This window comes from Pseudophryne corroboree, chromosome 10 (assembly GCF_028390025.1).
Source record: "Pseudophryne corroboree isolate aPseCor3 chromosome 10, aPseCor3.hap2, whole genome shotgun sequence".
Classification (NCBI taxonomy): domain Eukaryota; kingdom Metazoa; phylum Chordata; class Amphibia; order Anura; family Myobatrachidae; genus Pseudophryne; species Pseudophryne corroboree.
The window spans coordinates 15,524,389-15,543,605 of NC_086453.1; the positions used below are offsets into that span (position 1 = coordinate 15,524,389).

Here is a 19,217-nt window from a genome sequence, read left to right on the forward strand (position 1 = left end):
GCTAATACTAACTCTAGCCCCAATGCTAACACTAACTCTAACCCTATTGCTAACACAGACTCAAACGCTAACAGTAACTCTAACCCTAATGCTAACACTAACCCCAATGCTAACACTAACTCCAACGCTAACACTAACTCCAATGCTAATACTAACTCTAGCCCCAATGCTAACACTAACTCTAACCCTAATGCTAACACTAACTCCAACGCTAACACTAACTCCAATGCTAATACTAACTCTAGCCCCAATGCTAACACTAACTCTAACCCTAATGCTAACACTAACTCCAACGCTAACACTAACTCCAATGCTAATACTAACTCTAGCCCCAATGCTAACACTAACTCTAACCCTATTGCTAACACTAACTCCAACGCTAACTCAAACGCTAACAGTAACTCTAACCCTAATGCTAACACTGGGGGTCATTCCGAGTTGTTCGCTCGTTAGATTTTTTCGCAACGGAGCGATTAGTCACAAACTGCGCATGCGCAATGTTCGCAGTGCGCCTGCGCCAAGTAAATTAGCACAAAAGTTTGTAATTTTACTCACGGCCTAACAAAGTTTTTTCATCGTTCTTGTGATCGTAGTGTGATTGACAGGAAGTGGGTGTTTCTGGGCGAAAACTGGCCGTTTTATGGGAGTGTGCGGAAAAACGCTGTCGTTTCTGGGGAAAATGCGGGAGTGTCTGAAGAAACGGGGGAGTGTCTGGGCGAACGCTGGGTGTGTTTGTGACGTCAAACCAGGAATGAAACTGACTGAACTGATCGCAGTGTAGGAGTAAGTCTCGAGCTACTCAGAAACTGCTAAGAAATTTCTATTCGCAATTCTGCTAATCTTTCGTTCGCAATTCTGCTATGCTAAGATACACTCCCAGTAGGCGGCGGCTTAGCGTGTGCAATGCTGCTAAAAGCAGCTAGCGAGCGAACAACTCGGAATGAGGGCCACTAACCCCAATGCTAACACTAACTCCAACGCTAACACTAATTCCAATGCTAATACTAACTCTAACCCCAATGCTAACACTAACTCTAACCCTAATACTAACACTAACCCCAATGTTAACACTAACTGTAACCCTTATGCTAACACTAACTCTAACATTAACCCTGATGCTAACACTAACCCCAACACTGAGACTAACCCTAATGCTAACACTAATCCCAACTCTAACACTAACTCTAACCCTAGCAATAACCGTAATGCTAACACTAACCCCAACACTAACACTAACTCTAACCTGAATGTTAATCCTAACGCTAACACTCCAACACAAACTGTATCCTCAATGCTAATACACTAACACTAACCACAATGCTAACATTAACTCTAACCTCAATGCTGATCCTAACACTAACCCCAACGCTAATACTAACCCCAATGCTAATACTAAAGCTGAAAGGGGGTACACACGGGGAGATGTGTGCTGAGAGATCTATCACAGAACGCTCAGCACACATCTCTCCCCCCGCTCAGCCCAGCGCGATGTGTGCTGAGCGAGGGGTGGGGGACGCTCACTTCACCCAGCGGGTAAAGTGAGCAATCTGACTATATTGTGCCTGCATGCAGGACAATCTAGAGTCAGCGATAGCTACGCGCGGGGCCGCACATCGCTATCGCTCTGGGGCATACACACGAAGCGATGTGTGCTTCATTTCTAAACAATCTAGTCAGATTGCTTAGAATAAAAAAATCGCTATGTGTGTACCCTCCTTAACCTCAATGCTAATCCTAACACTAATCTCAATGCTAATCCTAACACTAACCCCAATGCTAATCCTAACACTAACCTCAATGCTAATCCTAACACTAACCCCAATGCTAATCCTAACACTAACCTCAATGCTAATCCTAACACTAACCCCAATGCTAATCCTAACACTAACCCCAATGCTGACACTTACTCTAACTTTAATGCTAATCCTAACACTCACCCCAATGCTAATCCTAGCACTAACCCTAATGCTGACACTAACTCTAACCTCAATGCTAATCCTAACTCTAACCCCAATGCTAACCCTAACTCTAACCCCAATGCTGACACTAACTCTAACCTCAATGCTAATACTAACACTAACCCTAATGCTGACACTAACTCTAATTTCAATGTTAATCCTAACACTAACCTCAATGCTAATTCCTAACACTAACCTCAATGCTGACACTAACACTAACACCAATGCTAATCCTAACACTAACCCCAGTGCTAATCCTAACACAAACCTCAATGCTGACACTAACTCTAACCTCAATGCTAATCCTAACACTAACCCCAATGCTAATCCTAACACTAACCTCAATGCTGACACTAACTCTAACCTCAATGCTAATCCTAACACTAACCCCAGTGCTAATCCTAACACTAACCTCAATGCTGACACTAGCTCTAACCTCAATGCTAATCCTAACACTAACCCCAATGCTAATCCTAACACTAACCCTAATGCTAATCCTAACATTAACCCCAATGTTGACACTAACTCTAACCTCAATGCTAATCCTAACACTAACCTCAACACAAACTGTAACCTCAATAGAAATATCAGCATTTGCCAAATATGACATTGTTTTTTAGTTTTTTTTTGCAAGCAAGTTTTTGCTGTATTGAAGCCTGACAGATACATAAAGAGAACATACAATAGAATCTCAGCATTACACATGAAACATAAGTCTCTGATATATGATATAAGTAACAGAATACCATTGTGCAAATCAACGTCACAGAAAGGATGAGTTATGATGGCAGGAAATAGGTAAATCCGGATCCGCGTCTCCCCCTCTCCATCCACCCACACTCGCAAAAAGAGAACTCACCAATACCCCTTTCACACCGCACAAATAACCCGGTATCGACGCGGCATATTGCTGGGTCGACACGGATCACTGTGCGGTTTGAAAGGGCCCCCTGGCAAATTTCCGGGTCGCCTGTGACTCAACCCGGGAATAAAGCAGTGTTATTCTCAGGTTGAATACCGGGTCAGTGGCAGCGTTATCAGTGGACCCGGGACCCGTTCACTACATAGGGTGAGGCGGCACCGCTCCCAATGCCGGCTCCGCCCCTGTCGCTATATATATTGCCGGGTCAGGAAGCCAGGTGTCCAATTCTGGGTCCCTGAGAATATCATTAATGACATTTTAACATGTCCACATCATCAGTGTTGAGCTTCTGCTGCAGACATTGAGGTAAATTTACTAAGGTGGGAGCTTTTTTTTAGAACTGGTGATGTTGCCTATAGCAACCAATCAGATTCTGTCTGTTATCTTGCAGCTAGATAAATGTTAAGTAAAATCTGATTGGTTGCTATGAGTAACGTCACCAGTTCTAAAAAAAACTCCCACCTAAGAAAATCTACCTCTTTGTGTCTGTATTTCCCTCCGGAGACATTCTGGCCGCATACCCAAATTATCACTAGGCGGAGTCGGCGGACTGGTGCCAATCACCCAGCTCCTGAATGTATCACCAGGCGTCAAAGGGAAATCCCTCATGTGGAATATGATGTGTAAATCAGACCAGGTGTAAATAGCCGAGCCCAGAGCTGAACGCGCAGTAACGTTACAAATTCAGAGCGCAACGCAGTAGAAAATCTGTTCACAGAATTGTAACAATAGAGCCATTATAAGCTGGTGTGTAATAACGCTGCCTGACCTGTCACTAGCAAGGTACACAATAGAGAAAGGTAAATAGTGGCTGATTACACACAGAGAAAGCAAATACAGGAACAAAGCACAAGACATTTCATGAGAATCCACAATAATCCCAGGAGATGGGGGAGTGCTAGAGATGAGTTGATGATGGATGCCCGCTGTACTGGGCGCTGCACTGGTGGGGGGATGCCGTTACAATCCCCACGGTCGGGATCCCGGGGATATCTGCGCCACAATCCTGAAACACGACGGAATGCCGACACCAGGCGACAGGACACGGCGCCGGAATCTCAACCGCCGGGATGCCGATGGTCGACACCACAAAGCAGGTAAGTACTACGCCGGGGATGGGGGGTTAGGTTTAGGCAACCCCTGGGGGACTTAGGGTTAAGGGGAGGGGAATGGGAGGTTAGGTTAGGCACCTAAAAGGCAGGGGTAGGGGGAGGGTTACACTATTTAATACCACCCCTTGTCGGTACTGACGGCATCTCCCGACAGCCGACATTTCATACCCAACCTCTGGTGGGTGTCGTTTACCTAAGTGCTATAGCTGGCAGCCACACTCATTCCCATTGCTTTATCACCCCCCCTAACCATGATCAGGGTTACACACAGAGCGACGGATTTATCACAATCCACATTTTTTATGCGAATGTGATAAATCATTTTCACCCAAATCCGCAATGTGAAAATGTTAATTCCCCATATGTCAGTCTCTTGCCGGGAGACGGGGTCCGATAAGAGCCCATCCCAGCGAACAGCTGGCCCAACTCTCCACACAGGCTGATCTACCGGCTACTAACAGACCAGGTCACTGATTCAGGGGCTGGTGGGAATCTTATGTCATCTCGTATAATATGAAACTGCGCACGGAATCAGTACGATATGCCGGCACTTAGTATCCCGGCAGCCTAAATTTAACTGAACCCTCCCCGTACCCTATACCTAACTCGCCCCCTCTCCTCGCAGCCTAACTAACCTCCCCCCTCCCGCAGCCTAACCCTAATCTCTCCGGGGGCCGACCACACCCACTGAGCTGCCCATGCTTGCGTGCACTACTAGCCACCTCCCAGTCACCGCCTGGGAACGCCTGTCACTTATCCGCCACATTTCCGATAACATGCATCTCAATCATCAACAGCGCCTCTGTGTGTTCACTCAGGGTAACGCAGGCGCTGTAGGGGGTTATAAAGTTTTTTGCACATGTATCAATTGCAAATAATTCACTCACATACATGAACACTGGCATCGTGTGTAGGTTGCGTGCGGGTTGCGTGCGACTCTGGATCAGACTGCAACAGCACAAAGAAGGAAAAATGTTTAGTTTTCAAATCTCAATCTTACCTTTGTGACGTCCACATTCATATAACCAAATACACACAGGAACACACTGACCTGCACAGCATCAATATGAATATTATGTGTACATATAGATATATTATATAGATATATAATATAATATATATAGATATGTGTCATTATCTCAGTAGGGGACCCAAAAATGTGGGTTTTAGAATTTTGGATAAGGGATACTCAACCTGTGTATATATATATATATATATATATATATATATATTGATAATGTCGATATTATCTTAAACCATAAAGCTATACCTCTAAATACACTTTTACCTTGGAGCCGCTACGGCCGCTAGACTGAATATACACGCTACGCACTTTGCACGCTATTTGCGTACAGAGTCCCGTAAGTTGTATGGTCTTAGCGTACCAATGCCGCGCTGGGGGTACAAAGTACACACAGCGCGCGCACACTCAATTGATAACCTTTAAACCTTATTAGTAATACAATGTAATGATGTGATTATACTTTAAACCTTTATGCAGCAAAGTACTGCAATGATGTTATACCTTAAACCTTAAGTAGCGCTGACGGTATAAAGTACCCGCAGTGCGTACACCTTATCAATATACTCTTAAACCTTATACAGTTAAATATGCTTTAAACCCTAGCAGGGAAATGAGGACACAACACCGATATGTAGTTAACCACAGGGTTCTAAGGCCACAGTGGATTATTTCAAAAGGGATAACAGTACAAATTATACACTACAGGCTAACAAGAGAAATCTACAACAGAATAATGGCTACAGAAAATGTACATACGTGAGAATAATCGCTTGCGCAACCTGGACCAGTCCTCCGCTCATCAGGATGATAGCGTTCAGAGTCTTCTGACCGGCCAGGCAACAACAGGCTTTTTATACACAACTTCCATACACAATACAATGGTTACTGTAATCTCATTGTCCATTGGACACAGAGATGCATCTTTACATTACAGGAGAGGTCATAGGTTGATTTGAAAAGGTGGGCGATGTCTTTCTCAACTGCTCTTGGGGGTGGTATCCTCTGGATTCCTGCCGCATACATAATATACAGTAAATACAGTTTATATCTATATTCTACTTCTGCACATAACTATACACTGGAACATGCGATCTTCCTCTAACCAACACCGGAATGTTACCCTTAAAATACCCTACAGCTGGATACTAGACATCACCCTATAACCTTAGTCTGTCCCTTCCTATCATGCAAAGGTGAATCCCTTAGTCCTGGAATCATTTAAACTGTTGATACTCGCTGATGTGGTGCAAGGGAGCTATATCTAAAATGTGCACTATTTGGGTTAAATATGTAATGTTCTAATAACCCTCTATGCGCTCACAAACTCCGCCGTAAATACCCATACCACGCGCAGGAATGCGGGAGCGATCATACGCAAATTGCGGATATGTGCACGCACGGCAGAACAAGTGCATGCGCAGCGGGCATGTGTGTGGGGTTAGTACATGGTGTATGCATTACAATATTTTTCGACTTTGACAATATATATATATATATATATATATGGGATACGGTTGGCCAGTGGTCCCCTTTAGTGATTATTCTGTTGATATCCATTATTTAGGTCCTGTCTACGTAGACTACGAATATTATGTCCCATTGAATTATGAAGGATTCACCTTAAGATATTTTTTTGGCCAATGGAGTCCGTAGTCATCCACTTTTTCTCTTCGTATTTGGGTATGTATTATAAGCATCCTCTATTTTCTCCACCTTAAGCAGACAGAATAAAAAAAAATCCCCTCTGCCTCATTTACAGACCTAAGGACAGTGTTTGGTTGGTGGAGTCTGTAGTCATCTACCTTTCTTTCCATATTTTGGTATGTACCTGAAATTACCTTCAGTAGAATAATAATTCAAAATCTAATGACACCCATTTCTCTAAAGATTTTACCCCTGAAGAAGTCCTGTGTAAAGGACGAAACGCGTAGGGTATTAGGTGATTGGACCCACCGCCTACATTAAGATCACCCACCACTGAGCTCACACCCTAGGGTGGTTGGTGGCATTCTCTGACATCTGTTCCTATGTAGCGTTGGTCTCCTATAAAACACCTTTTTATGATGTAAGATCAAACTTTTTAGGTACTATTGTATTGAATGTCATGAATAAACTTCAGATGTTTTTGGTGCTGTGTTTTGGGTGTTTACTCTGATGCGAATTCAAATGCTCGGTTGAATATAATCCAATTGGTGGTTTATGATTTCATCTAACAACAGTCCCAGGTTGGGGTCTCAATCAAGTCCTTTTGGAATACACTTGAACATTTATTTTTTCAAATTCTGTAAGGAACTTCTTTGTGGACAATCATTCGAACTCATAGCGCCCTCTGGTTTCTACAATACTACTAACGTGTGAGATGCTGCTTCTGAAGCATGTGGAAAAACTTTTCTTATATATATATATATATATATATATATATATATACTAGAGATGAGCGGGTTCGGTTTTATTCGGATTTACTCGGTTCTCAAAATGGCATCTTATTGGCTCACGGATGTCACGTGTTTTGGATAGCCAATAAGAAACATCCAGATAAAACCGAACCGGCGTTAATTCTGGCGTTACATCCGAACCCGCTCATCTCTAATACACACACACACACACACACACACACACACACACACACACACACACAATATTTGTGAATTTGTGAATGTCCCCATGTGCCCGTGCGGCCTGCAATATGTAGGACAAACAAAAAGAGAGATGAAAATCCGCATTGCAGAACATATTACCAATATTAAAATAGGTCTACAGACGCACAGCGTATACAAACATTTTTCTGATACCCACAACAAAAACCCTTCTGACCTCCAATTTATGGGAATACAAAAAATTATCCCCAACTGGAGAGGAGGAAATATTTCTGAAAACGTTAGAACCCACAGGGCTTAATATAGATTTTGACTTCAATTCATTCCTACTAATTTATTATATAATTTTATTCTTTAAAAATTATTAAACCTTTTAGACACAGTAATATCTAATGCAAACACCGGTAAATAACAGAATTTAAACTAACAAAGAAGATAGTAACGTTCAAAATACATTTTAATTGATTTTAATTTAGCCAATTAACCAATAAAGACTCAGCATAAAAGAAGAAATTGAGCACATAGACGCTATCCAGGACTAAGGACCCTCGGGTCCGATACGCGTTGGAAAGCGACAGCAGGAGAGTCCGGTATCCGAACACGTCACTCAGCCTGCGCCGACGGGTGTGAGAACCGAAAGACAGCGTTCGGGAACCAGCCGGGCGGAGAAAGACCTAAAGACTGAAGACTCCGCTTCAAGGTAGGCAGTGTCAGGGAAAGATAGTGAGTCAGCCTCTGACCACCGCCGCAGTGCGGGACGCAACACCGGCTAATGAACGGAACCCACAAACGGACTTCTGCGCTAGCACATAAAAGTGCTGTAAACATTTCATTAATTATTTCTTTTTACAGGTGTTTGCAAACATTATTTATAATCCCATTTAATCAGCAGGACACGCAGACGTGATCTAGAACCGGAACCCTATGGGGATTAGCAGGGTGGTCCATTCCCCAAACACTGCGTTATCTTGTTGTAGTTGTTATTACTGTCAGAATACGTGTCGTTGTGTTTCCGGAAACAGAGGGCGGCCCGCCGGTCACACTCACAGGTCCGCCTGGCGCATCCATCCAGGTCCTTGTTACCTGCGGGAAAGAAAGGACAAGGCCATTTAGATCTTCCACTACTTTGGAGGTGGGACGTTGTGTGAGGGGAAGCATTGCTTATAGATAGTATTGGACTGGGGATGAAGGGCCCATCGGGGAATGCAGTGGAAGGGGCCCATGCTGAATGGTGTTATGAGCCTCCAGAGGGGGTGTGGACAGCCAACACAGAGGCTTGGCTAACTACTAGAGTGTGTGGTCTGGGCCCCTTAATAAATATATTCCATGCAAGATAATTTACCACTGTCTGGAACCTGATACCTAGAGGAGGGGTGGGCTCTCGTCAGTAGGGCCCACCGGGGTTTTACCCTGTCCCACTGTGGGCCAGTCCGGCCCTGCTTATAGATCACACTGCCAAAGGCAAATACTGCATGAGAACGGGTTTATGGTACTTGGGGACCTGCTTACTGCCAATCCCTCAGTCGTGGTGATAAATGTTTCTGTATCGTTATGTGTGAGCGATGTCTGGGGTAAGTAGTGGACAGGGGGTGCTGGTCCTATTGCCGTTTTGGAAATGTTTTGGTAAACTTGTGACCCAATATGGAGCCTCTCATTGTCTACAGGTAAGTCCCACCTTTTAGCAACCCGCATCATGTCTGTACTGATATAATATCTATGCACGCTGATCGTAAGCTCTTATGCTGGCCATACATCAGGAATATATCGTCCCAACCAGCCAACTAGTTGTCTGGAATGATACCCTGGTAGTGTGTGGGAGCAAATGATAATCAGCCGTTGCTCACACGCTTCAACTGCGCAGGGGATCACTCCTGAATAAGCCCCTCTGTCCGCACTCTTCTGTGACATCACAAGTTGGAGAGAAGATGGCTGCTCTGATGGAAATGTTGGTTAGGTGTGTGGAGCAGCGTTTTAGGTGGACAGACAAGTTGGACGGCTGGTCAGTTGGATGGTTGGAGGAACGTAGGTCTGATGTATGGGCCACATTAGGTACAGGCTCTCCTCCTACCAAGACTTGAATGATGAGTATTACCGCATGTAATGTCCCCGTTCCTGCAGGAGAACTTATAATGCACCATGAAGGGATCACAGAGGATTGTGGAGGTACGTCTGTAGCAGCAGTCATGGGCGTGGCAGCACCTGGCGGGACACACGGAACGTAAAACGTTTCCTATTAGAACCGCAAATAAAAATACAGACTAATGTAAAGGTCTTGAATGTATAAACCTGAAACACTTAGGGGGCGAGTTGATATTTGAGAGCCCGCCACTGGGGCAATAGAATTGTTCTGCTGGTTGGTCATGAGGTGGCAAGCAGAAATGCGCAAAGAGTGTCCTGTTTGGGCGTCTAGATGACTTTTCACTTTGCGGGCGGTATTTCAGTTGGGTTTCGCCACTTTGCGCAGCTAAACTCTGTGCTTTTGGTAATGGGCGCCCGATAGGAGCAATAATTGAATTGGTCTGAAGGGAGTCCATTAATTCTGGCGCCCAATAAAACAATTCAATCGCCGCCATAGAGCTAAAGAGGATATAGTTTATTACGCATGGTGACTAAGGGGCAGATGTACTAAGCATTCTCATATTGTTCAATTGCTCATAGTGAAATAAAAACAAAGGGGGTCATTCCAAACTCGATCGCACGCTGCAGTTTTTCGCCGTCGTGCAATCGGGTCTGTAATGCGCATACACTGCAGCCGCAATGCGCAGGCACTTCGCTGTCCAGCGATGGGGAACGCCAGGCAGCGAATGTTCTAATGAAGATTTCGATCGCAGCGGCGATCGCAAGGTGACTGACAGCAGGAAGGCGTTCCGGGGTGTCAACTGACCGTTTTCTGGGAGTGGTAGGGAAAACGCAGGCGTATCCAGGCGTTTGCAGGGCGGGTGTCTGACGTCAATTCCGGGACCTGACAGGTTGAAGTGATCGCAGCGGCTGAGTAAGTTCAGAGCTACTCAGAAACTGCACAAAATGTTTTTGTAGAGCTCCCCTGCACAAGCGATCGCACACTTGCACAGCTGAAATACACTCCCCCATAGGCGGCGACTCTGATCACACGGGCTGCAAAAAGTTGCAGCGTGCGATCAACTTGGAATGACCCCCAAAGACTTGAAGTGAAGAAAAATAAAAATAGTTATTTGTCCTGTGGAAAAATCTTTTTAATTACGATCTTTATTTATCTTCACTTTAAGGTGGGTATTCATAACCCCGCGGCTAATTGCAGCAAAAATCGTGATGCAGGGAAAGGCTATTCAGTAAAGTAGCCTATACCTGCGATGAAAAAAATGGAAATTCACGTGCGGAAAACCAATGCTTCCATGTAAACTGCGGATCCAGTGCAGTTTTTATTCTCATGCGCGACCTGATTTTGTGCCTTTCGACGTTCAGTCCGATGCGGCAGCAATTAGTGGTGGAGTTGGCCCCGCCGCAAATTGAATTGCCCCCTAATTCTTTGTTTTTATTTTGCCATGAGCAATTGAACAGTTTTTAAAGTAACACATGGGAATGTTTTAATTTCTAAAAACAATAAAAGTTATATACAATTGTATTTCAGAAGGTACTTGTGTGCACCTATATGGATTTCTTTCTTCCTTCTTTTGGAAACTTTGCAAACTAATTCTAAATCTATCCAATGTATTTATTTGTTTTTAAATGTGTCATTAATTGGTGCCGTAGATTCATTCTTTCTTCTATTTTAAAGCACTTCACTTAAAATTAAGTTTTTCCTCTAAGCTATTGTTGGAGATAGACTCCGTATATCAATGTCCTTCGGTCGTCTGTTTAATACCCTTGAATATCAGTCAATGGTTCTGTACTTAGCAGCCGGCTGGAGACCAGAAATAATGAGACAACACACAGGAGATATGTAGAAGCTCTGCAAGTCATTTCTGATCGGACCCGTTGCTTTAGGAGCCTTTATTTATACACAAATGAACAAAGGAATAAAGGTATGGCAGTGTGTTAGCCAATCAAAGTACACCGTGTGCAAAGATAAACAATGATTTAATAAAACCAATTATAGCATTCCTGTATATATATTCTTATCACTGTTTGCTCATTAATTTAATGAGAAGGCCTTTCTCTAAGCGCCATCTGGACATTAATCTTGAAAGCCTTCTTTCCATTGTCACCTGGACATTCCAAAACATACTACTTTAATGTTCTCATCATGCAATTGAAGTTTTATCTTAGCCTGGGAGTTAACTAAATGTCCTTGTGACTGCAGCTGGAGAAATCATATTGCTCTTAACAAAATAGTTTCTCACAGAAATATCTATGTAATTCATTTAAGGAAATTACAAATACTAGCTGGCTATGTTCATTGATTATTGCAATGAACATTCTAATCAATACCAAAACATAGCTTGTTGGGTTGAAACTTATCATATAGCATTATACATGCTTTTAGTTATTAAATACAAAGCTTACAACAGTTATTAAGATGTTTTTATATTTATAATTGTTCTATTTCCTTCAAAATGTTTGAAGGTCCTTTTCTGGGCATCTTGCTAATATCTGTGAATCTTGCCAAAAAATACTATCTAGCAACTATAAATCTGCAGGTGTGAATTCCTTAGCCTAACAAGCTACATATACATGTAGGGAGTCTCTCCCCTATCAGGTCATCATTTTTAACAAGCTACTGACTTCTTATCATATAATAAGTTTCATTTATGCAAGTACAAAAATTCACTTAATACATTCTTAAAGGGGTAGGTAGGATTAATAACCCATATATGCATCTGAGCTGATCCTTGACCATTATCAATATGTTGGAGTGCATATTTCTTATACAGGTTGCTAGGGCTAAGGATCTCATGCATATATCATATAAATGTCAGCATTACTTATAAACCTATAAAAATAGCTTGAAATACATCTAGAATGGCTGCCATTATACAAAATGGCTGATAGCTGCTTTAACATAATGCTGTCTCTGTCACTATCGCTCACCTCTGGGTGAAGGTCTTTTGGTGGCCCCACCAATTCTAATATTCTAGATCATTGTCCCTTATCGCCACTGCTGCATAAACAGGATGCAGTGCCACCAGCTAGAGGGCTCCAAGGGAGATGGAACATTCAGATGAGGGTACTGTGCACTTAACATGGTGACACAATGAGGTACTGTACTGTGCACTGAACATGGCGACACAATCAGGTACTGTACTGTGCACTGAACATGGCAACACAATCTGGCAGTGCTGTTATTAAGAAACGGTGGGGCCTGGCACTGACAAAATAGCCCCGCCCCCAAAAAAATTATAATAAAAAAGTTATAAATATATATATATATATATATATATATAGAGTTAAATCAAAATAAATATATACTAATATATATATATATATATATATATATATATATTATGCCTCACACAGTACTGCCCCTAACACCATATTATGCCCCCACATTAATGCCCTTGTCGCCATATTATGGCCACACAATAATTTTGCAAGTACTGTACCTGCTCGTTGTCAGGGGTTCTGCTCATTGTCAGTTAATTCCCCCCCTTCACCGCCACTGTGGGTCTGCTGCTGAGGGTCTGCCATCTGCCACCTTCCTACACCCAAAATGGCCACTGCCTCAGAGGAGACAGTTATTAAATATGCTAGAGGGCCCCTCTAGTATATTGAATAACTGCCTCCTCTGTGGCGGTGGCCATTTTGGGAGGGACATTTTTAATACAGAGCTGCTGGCATGTGAGGGCGGGCCCGGGACAGATGTGCCCCCTGTACCCCCATGATGGCGGCCCTGGGTGTTGGCTTATTGACAGATAGCCGGTACAGCTGTACTCACTGTTACATGCACACTAGTGATGGAGCAGAGATGTAGCGGAGTGGGGATACATGCAGCTCCCCAGGTAGTGAGTGTATGCTGCTAACGGGCAGGGATACTGGAACAGCTTAATAGCAGGTACTAACCAGGTCTTTCGTAGAAGCTAAGTAGTTGACTTCTGTCTCCCATCATTTCACTCTGCACAGTTTTAAGATGGCTCCCGCCAAAACTCAGTAGAGATCTCGGTGGCCATCTTGGGACAGGGCATGATGTCTCCCTTGAGAACAGTAAAGGTGCATACACACTGAGCGCTTTTCCCACGCTGCCCAGCGATGTCAGCGGGGGTGAGCGGCTTTGCATAGCAGGACGCTATGGAAAGCCGCTCACCATGCCGTTCATCTACTGGTAATACCAGCAGATGACCGGCGGCTGCCAGCGATGAAGCGGGAGCGCGCATCAGCGCTCACCGCTCATCGCTTGTCCATACACACTGGGCGGCTTTGAGCTGAAAGCAGCTCAACACACCAAAAGTGACCTGCTTTCAGCTCAACATCGCCCAGTGTGTATGGGCCTTAAGACTGGAGTCTGCACAGTAGCGCATTCCTCTTTCAACAATTCTGACCCACATTATCTAAAGAGTAGGTTTCACAAAATCCAAACATTGTGTACTCACCAGTCAGTGTCATCTACCGGCCAGCCGCTGCCGCCAAGTCCACAGTAGCATCCATAGTATGAATATGAAAGGATCGCATTTCTCCCGGTCACACAATTTACCATTCTCCCGAACTGTATAAGGTTACCATATGTTTCCCACACAAATGCTATATATGGAGAGAAGGGTCAGATGTCAGATACATCTATTTGTCTATCTAATCTCCTATATAATAGCCCTGTGACTCTGTGCCTGGTCCTCTAACACTGGGCGTGGCTAGGAGCTCTCATTGGGTTAGCAGCAGGTCTATCACACCCAGTCCACAGCTGATTGGGCGAGAAACGCCCTCCCACACAGGTGACATCCAATGGGAGGCTCTGCCCTTTGGCTGCTGTGTGTACCCAGAGCAGGATTAACAATGGGACTGATGGAGCTGCAGCTCTAGGCCCACACCCCAAAATAGGCCCAAATTCGAAAAGGGTGCGTGACCACGGGTACAGTGGCGTGGTCACGCCCCTTTTCCTATACTTTCAATGAAAGCTTGGAGAGTCAAAAATCGGTTCTGACCTGATCGCTCGCTGCAGTCAGAACTACCGGTGCCGCAGGCACATGGCTGACAGCCGATAGCGATCACCTCTGCCTGATTGACAGGCAGAGGCGGTCGCTGGGCGGGAGGGGCCGGCACGGTGGTGTTTGCCCGCCGTTTTGTGGCCGCGTTCCGGCCAACACAGGCGTGGCCGGACCGTGAGGTGGGCGGGCCGCAGTGGCTGTGTGACATCACACGCAGCCGCTGCGACCCGGGCAGCGACGAGTAACTCCTGGCCAGCCGCCGGAGCTGCGCTGGCTGGGAGTTACTCTTCAAGTAGAAAAGCATGGCTGCCGTGCGATGCTTTTGTACTTGTGCGGGGGGAGGGGGGGCGGCCTGACATGTGGAACGGACTAACCCTGTGCTGGGCGTCCCCCCACATGTCAGTGTAAGTAAATTTAGCACAGCTACGATCAGGTCGGAATGACCCCCTATGTCCTGCTGCCAGTCCACCTGCCCCCTCCGGCATCAACAATCCCCACTCCCTAGCCGCGCCGCAGGTGGAACAAAAGCTGCTGCGGCCACCGGCATAGATGTGTATGAAAGCGGCGCAGTGGAAGGTTTTCATAGCACTCCCTGCGCCGCATACTCTCTGAGCCCCGGAGCCTCCTCTGCTTGTGATGTCACAGAAGTGCCTCCCAGCCACAGCCGCGCCCAGATCCCCAGAGACCCTGACTCCGCAACACAGCACCTGGGCTGCCGGCCTGGAAGCCCCGAGATGGCTAATGTAACGGATAGAGTGGGTGATATCGCGGAGGGTAATGTCTGGACGCTGAATCAATGTAACAGGTGACAGTGCTGTGCAGTGCAGTGGGTGTGCAGTATCACTGACACTGCACAGCACTCTCACCTTTTACATTGATTCAGCCAGTCAGTCAGTTCTGCCAGCCAGTCACTATTGTTACCGCCGGTGTCCCAACGCGCCGCATTACAGGGAAGTAGACGCACTAAATAAACTACAGCTCCCAGCAGCCCTTAGCGCCAAAGCATTCCAGCCCTTAGGGCTGCTGGGAGCTGTAGTTTATTGAGTGCATCTTCTTCCCTGTAATGCGGCGCATTGGGACACTGGTGACAACAATAGTGACTGGCTGCTGTGCGAGTCTCCGGGAGAGCCACTGCCAAAGGGAGGACAGCAGCTTAGCTGCCAACAGGAGGAGAAGCAGGAGAAGCATTACCTGCCCCTCCCCCACTCACAGTACCTCCGGGCCCCATCCGCGGCACCCCCACACCCCCTCCACCACCCATGGTGGCTCCGGACCCCCTCCCCCACCCGCATCACCCCCGCACCCGCCCCTCCCACCCCCGCGGCACCCCCGCAACTGCTCCTCCACCACCCACGGTGGCTCCGGACCCCCACCTGCAGCACCCCTGCACCCGCCCCTCCCCATCTCCGGACACCCACCCGCGGCACCTGCCCCTCCCCCACCACCGAACCAGCCCCTCTCCCACCCGCACAACCCCCGCAACCACCCCTCCCCCACCCGCGGCACCCCGGCCCCCCTCCCCGATCCGCATCTCCTCAGCACTCGCCACTCCCACAACCACAGCACCTACTAGATGATTCACCAGGCCCTGCGTGCGCTGTTAACGCCGTTGCAAGGGGCTACGACCCCTTAACCATTACACGCCCTTTGTCCGTTCAATATTTAACCACTCACACAATTATGATTGAAGGTAATACTCCATATAATACAAATATTGCACGCCACAAGAGCGTGCAAGGGTAAAGGGGGCAAAGCCCCTCACGACAGAGTGAAGAGCGCCCGTAGGGCGCGATGAATCACCTAATATATAAATATATATATATATATATATATATATATATATATACATGGTGGAGTCACATTATTAAGACCGCCAGTTAATAGCCGGAGTAACCACCGTGTGCGGCACGGACAGCAGCTAGATGGGCTGAACTGTCATGTTAGTCACACGTGTGGTAGCCCCCAGGCTCATTATGTCGGTGAGCTGCTCCACTGTAGCGTGTCGGCCCTCACGCACCTTCCTAGCCAACATTCACCTCTCACATCACTGGCGCGCGGTGCTCCACAGTTTCCACGTCGGCTATTCGCAATGGCGCCATTTTTCCAGTCATGATACACCTTCACCGCAGCAGCACACGGACAGGTCACACACTGCGCTGTCAGAAATACCGCCACCCTTGGCCAGAAAGCCGATATTTATCCCTTTGTGCAAGTCAAATAAATCGCCCCTTTTACCCATGACAGCAACGAGTGATATGTGTGCAGACGGCCTATCACACGCCTTATATACCCACCAAGCCAGCGCACGACACGCGACGCACTTCATGGGCTACGCGCTACCGGCGTTACATGTAGGAGGTGGTCATAAGAATGTGACTCCACCATGTAGAAACATAGAATTTGATGCAGATAAGAACCACTTGGCCCATGTAGTATGCCGCTTCTCTACCACTGGTGTCTCCCCAGCCTCATGCCCCCTGTGTCTCACCAGCCTCATGCCCCCTGTGTCTCCCCAGCCTCATGCCCCCTGTGTCTCCCCAGCCTCATGCCCCATTTGTCTCCCCAGCCTCATGCCCCCTGTGTCTCCCCAGCCTCATGCCCCCTGTGTTTCACCAGCCTCATGCCCCCTGTGTCTCCCCAGCCTCATGCCCCCTGTGTCTCCCCAGCCTCATGCCCCCTGTGTCACCCCAGCCTCATGCCCCCTGTGTCTCCCCAGCCTCATGCCTCATTTGTCTCTCCAGCCTCATGCCCCCTGTGTCTCCGCAGCCTCATGCCCCCTGTGTCTCACCAGCCTCATGCCCCCTGTGTCTCACCAGCCTCATGCCCCCTGTGTCTCCCCAGCCTCATGCCCCCTGTGTCTCACCAGCCTCATGCACCCTGTGTCTCACCAGCCTCATGCCCCCTGTGTCTCCCCAGCCTCATGCCCCCTGTGTCTCCCCAGCCTCATGCCCCCTGTGTCTCCCCAGCCTCATGCCCCATTTGTCTCCCCAGCCTCATGCCCCCTGTGTCTCACCAGCCTCATTCCCCCTGTGTCTCCCCAGCCTCATGCCCCCTGTGTCTCCCCAGCCTTATGCTCCCTGTGTCTCCCGAGCCTCATGCCCCCTGTGTCTCACCAGCCTCATGCCCCCTGTGTCTCACCAGCCTCATGCCCCCTGTGTCTCCCCAGCCTCATGCCCCCTGTGTCTCCCCAGCCTCATGCCCCCTGTGTCTCCCCAGCCTCATGCCCCCTGTGTCTCACCAGCCTCATGCCCCCTGTGTCTCACCAGCCTCATGCTCCCTGTGTCTCACCAGCCTCATGCTCCCTGTGTCTCACCAGCCTCAGATACTGGAAGCACTGTCCGGGGGACAGGAGATGCTTACCTGGGCAGAGGAGGAGGAGAATCAGTGAGGGAGCCATGTTCCACCTGTAGCAGGGGACAGGTGGACCCTGCAAGAACAGGAGACATCTTTGTTATTGTAGAATGCTACGTTCCGCTGTGGGTGCTGCTGATCTGTATGACGTTACGTTACACCGGGAGGCTGGAGAGACCGTCCTCAGATAACTGCGTCTGATACTCGTTACAGCTAATAATTCCTTCTGTGTAATGGTCTGAGGTGAAATTTTGCTGGATTTTCATTAAATATACAATTATCCGAGGGCCATGTGCGTCTCGCTACAAATCCTGGCGGCTGCGACATTTGCAAACGTTCCCACAGAGGCTGAGTACTGTATCCCAGCTGCGACGCCATTTACACACACATTGGCATCAGGCCCTCAAACGGCAGATGCATGGGGCGGCGAGGGTCATAAAAGTAACTTGTTATCTTTTTGATACCACAACTAAAGCAACGTTACCCCTGGCAATACGCAATTTCTCTTATCTCTGTGATAAGCGTCTGTTTCGCAAATAGGGGGGTCATTCCGAGCTGATCGGTGCTGTGCTATTTCGCACAGCGGCCGACCTTGACGGAACTGCGCAGTGCGCCGGCGCATGCCAGACAGCCGACGGCTGTCGTAGCCCAGCAATCGCCTCTGTCTGAGGCGGGAGGGGGGGCAGCACGGCGGTCATTTTGTGGGCGCGGTCCGGCCAACGCAGGTGCAGGTGTGGCCGGACCGTGCGTGGGGAGCGGGCTTCAGTGGCTGCGTGACGTCCCCAAAGTTGCAAACATTCACGTCACAAAAGGACGCCCCTCCTGCAGCCCTGACGCGGGTGCTGACTGTAACGGGTTACACAGAATTCTGCACCTGCCTTGACCTTCAACCCAAGTTACAGATTTGCTGAATCGCCCCCATTACAGTTCTGTCACATCCTTACCCCCTATTATCTGCCACACCTTGATATCACCCCAAAAAGCTCCGTTACACCAATGTACCCACTGATACACTCTATGCTATTTCTTAGTTACCAGACCAGCGCTCATGGTGTTAACACTGTCCTGGCATGTAAAGAGTTACTACAGATAAGGTATAGCACGGCCAAGTCATTAATATGGATTCATTAGAATAACAAGGACAAAATTATTCTATTTTTGATGTGATATAATGGACAGGATGGCGATGGTCACAAAAACC

The 19,217-nt window shown here is 47.2% G+C and overlaps 1 protein-coding gene across 1 annotated transcript; it reads right to left on the minus strand.

Annotated features, from left to right (window-relative positions):
* Positions 1–8,018: 8,018 nt before the first annotated feature.
* On the minus strand, positions 8,019–18,677 carry LOC134966885 (phospholipase A2-like). The gene is made up of 4 exons (XM_063943922.1): positions 18,026–18,677; positions 14,117–14,264; positions 9,706–9,812; positions 8,019–8,696 (listed from the first exon to the last, which is right to left on the minus strand). The coding sequence occupies exons 1-4, from the start codon at positions 18,060–18,062 to the stop codon at positions 8,545–8,547; spliced, it is 444 nt and encodes a 147-aa protein (XP_063799992.1). The 5' UTR covers positions 18,063–18,677; the 3' UTR covers positions 8,019–8,544.
* Between the last annotated feature and the right edge of the window lie 540 nt (positions 18,678–19,217).

Bases quoted from the DNA above. Each gene is read 5' to 3' on its own strand.
- LOC134966885 (XM_063943922.1), bottom strand. From the start codon at position 18,062: ATGGCTCCCTCACTGATTCTCCTCCTCCTCTGCCCAG. The intron at 14,265-18,025 runs GTAAGCATCTCC...CTCCATATATAG, and splicing joins TCTCCTCCTCCTCTGCCCAG to CATTTGTGTGGGAAACATAT. The intron at 8,697-9,705 runs GTAATACTCATC...TCTTTCCCGCAG, and splicing joins GAACGGGGACATTACATGCG to GTAACAAGGACCTGGATGGA.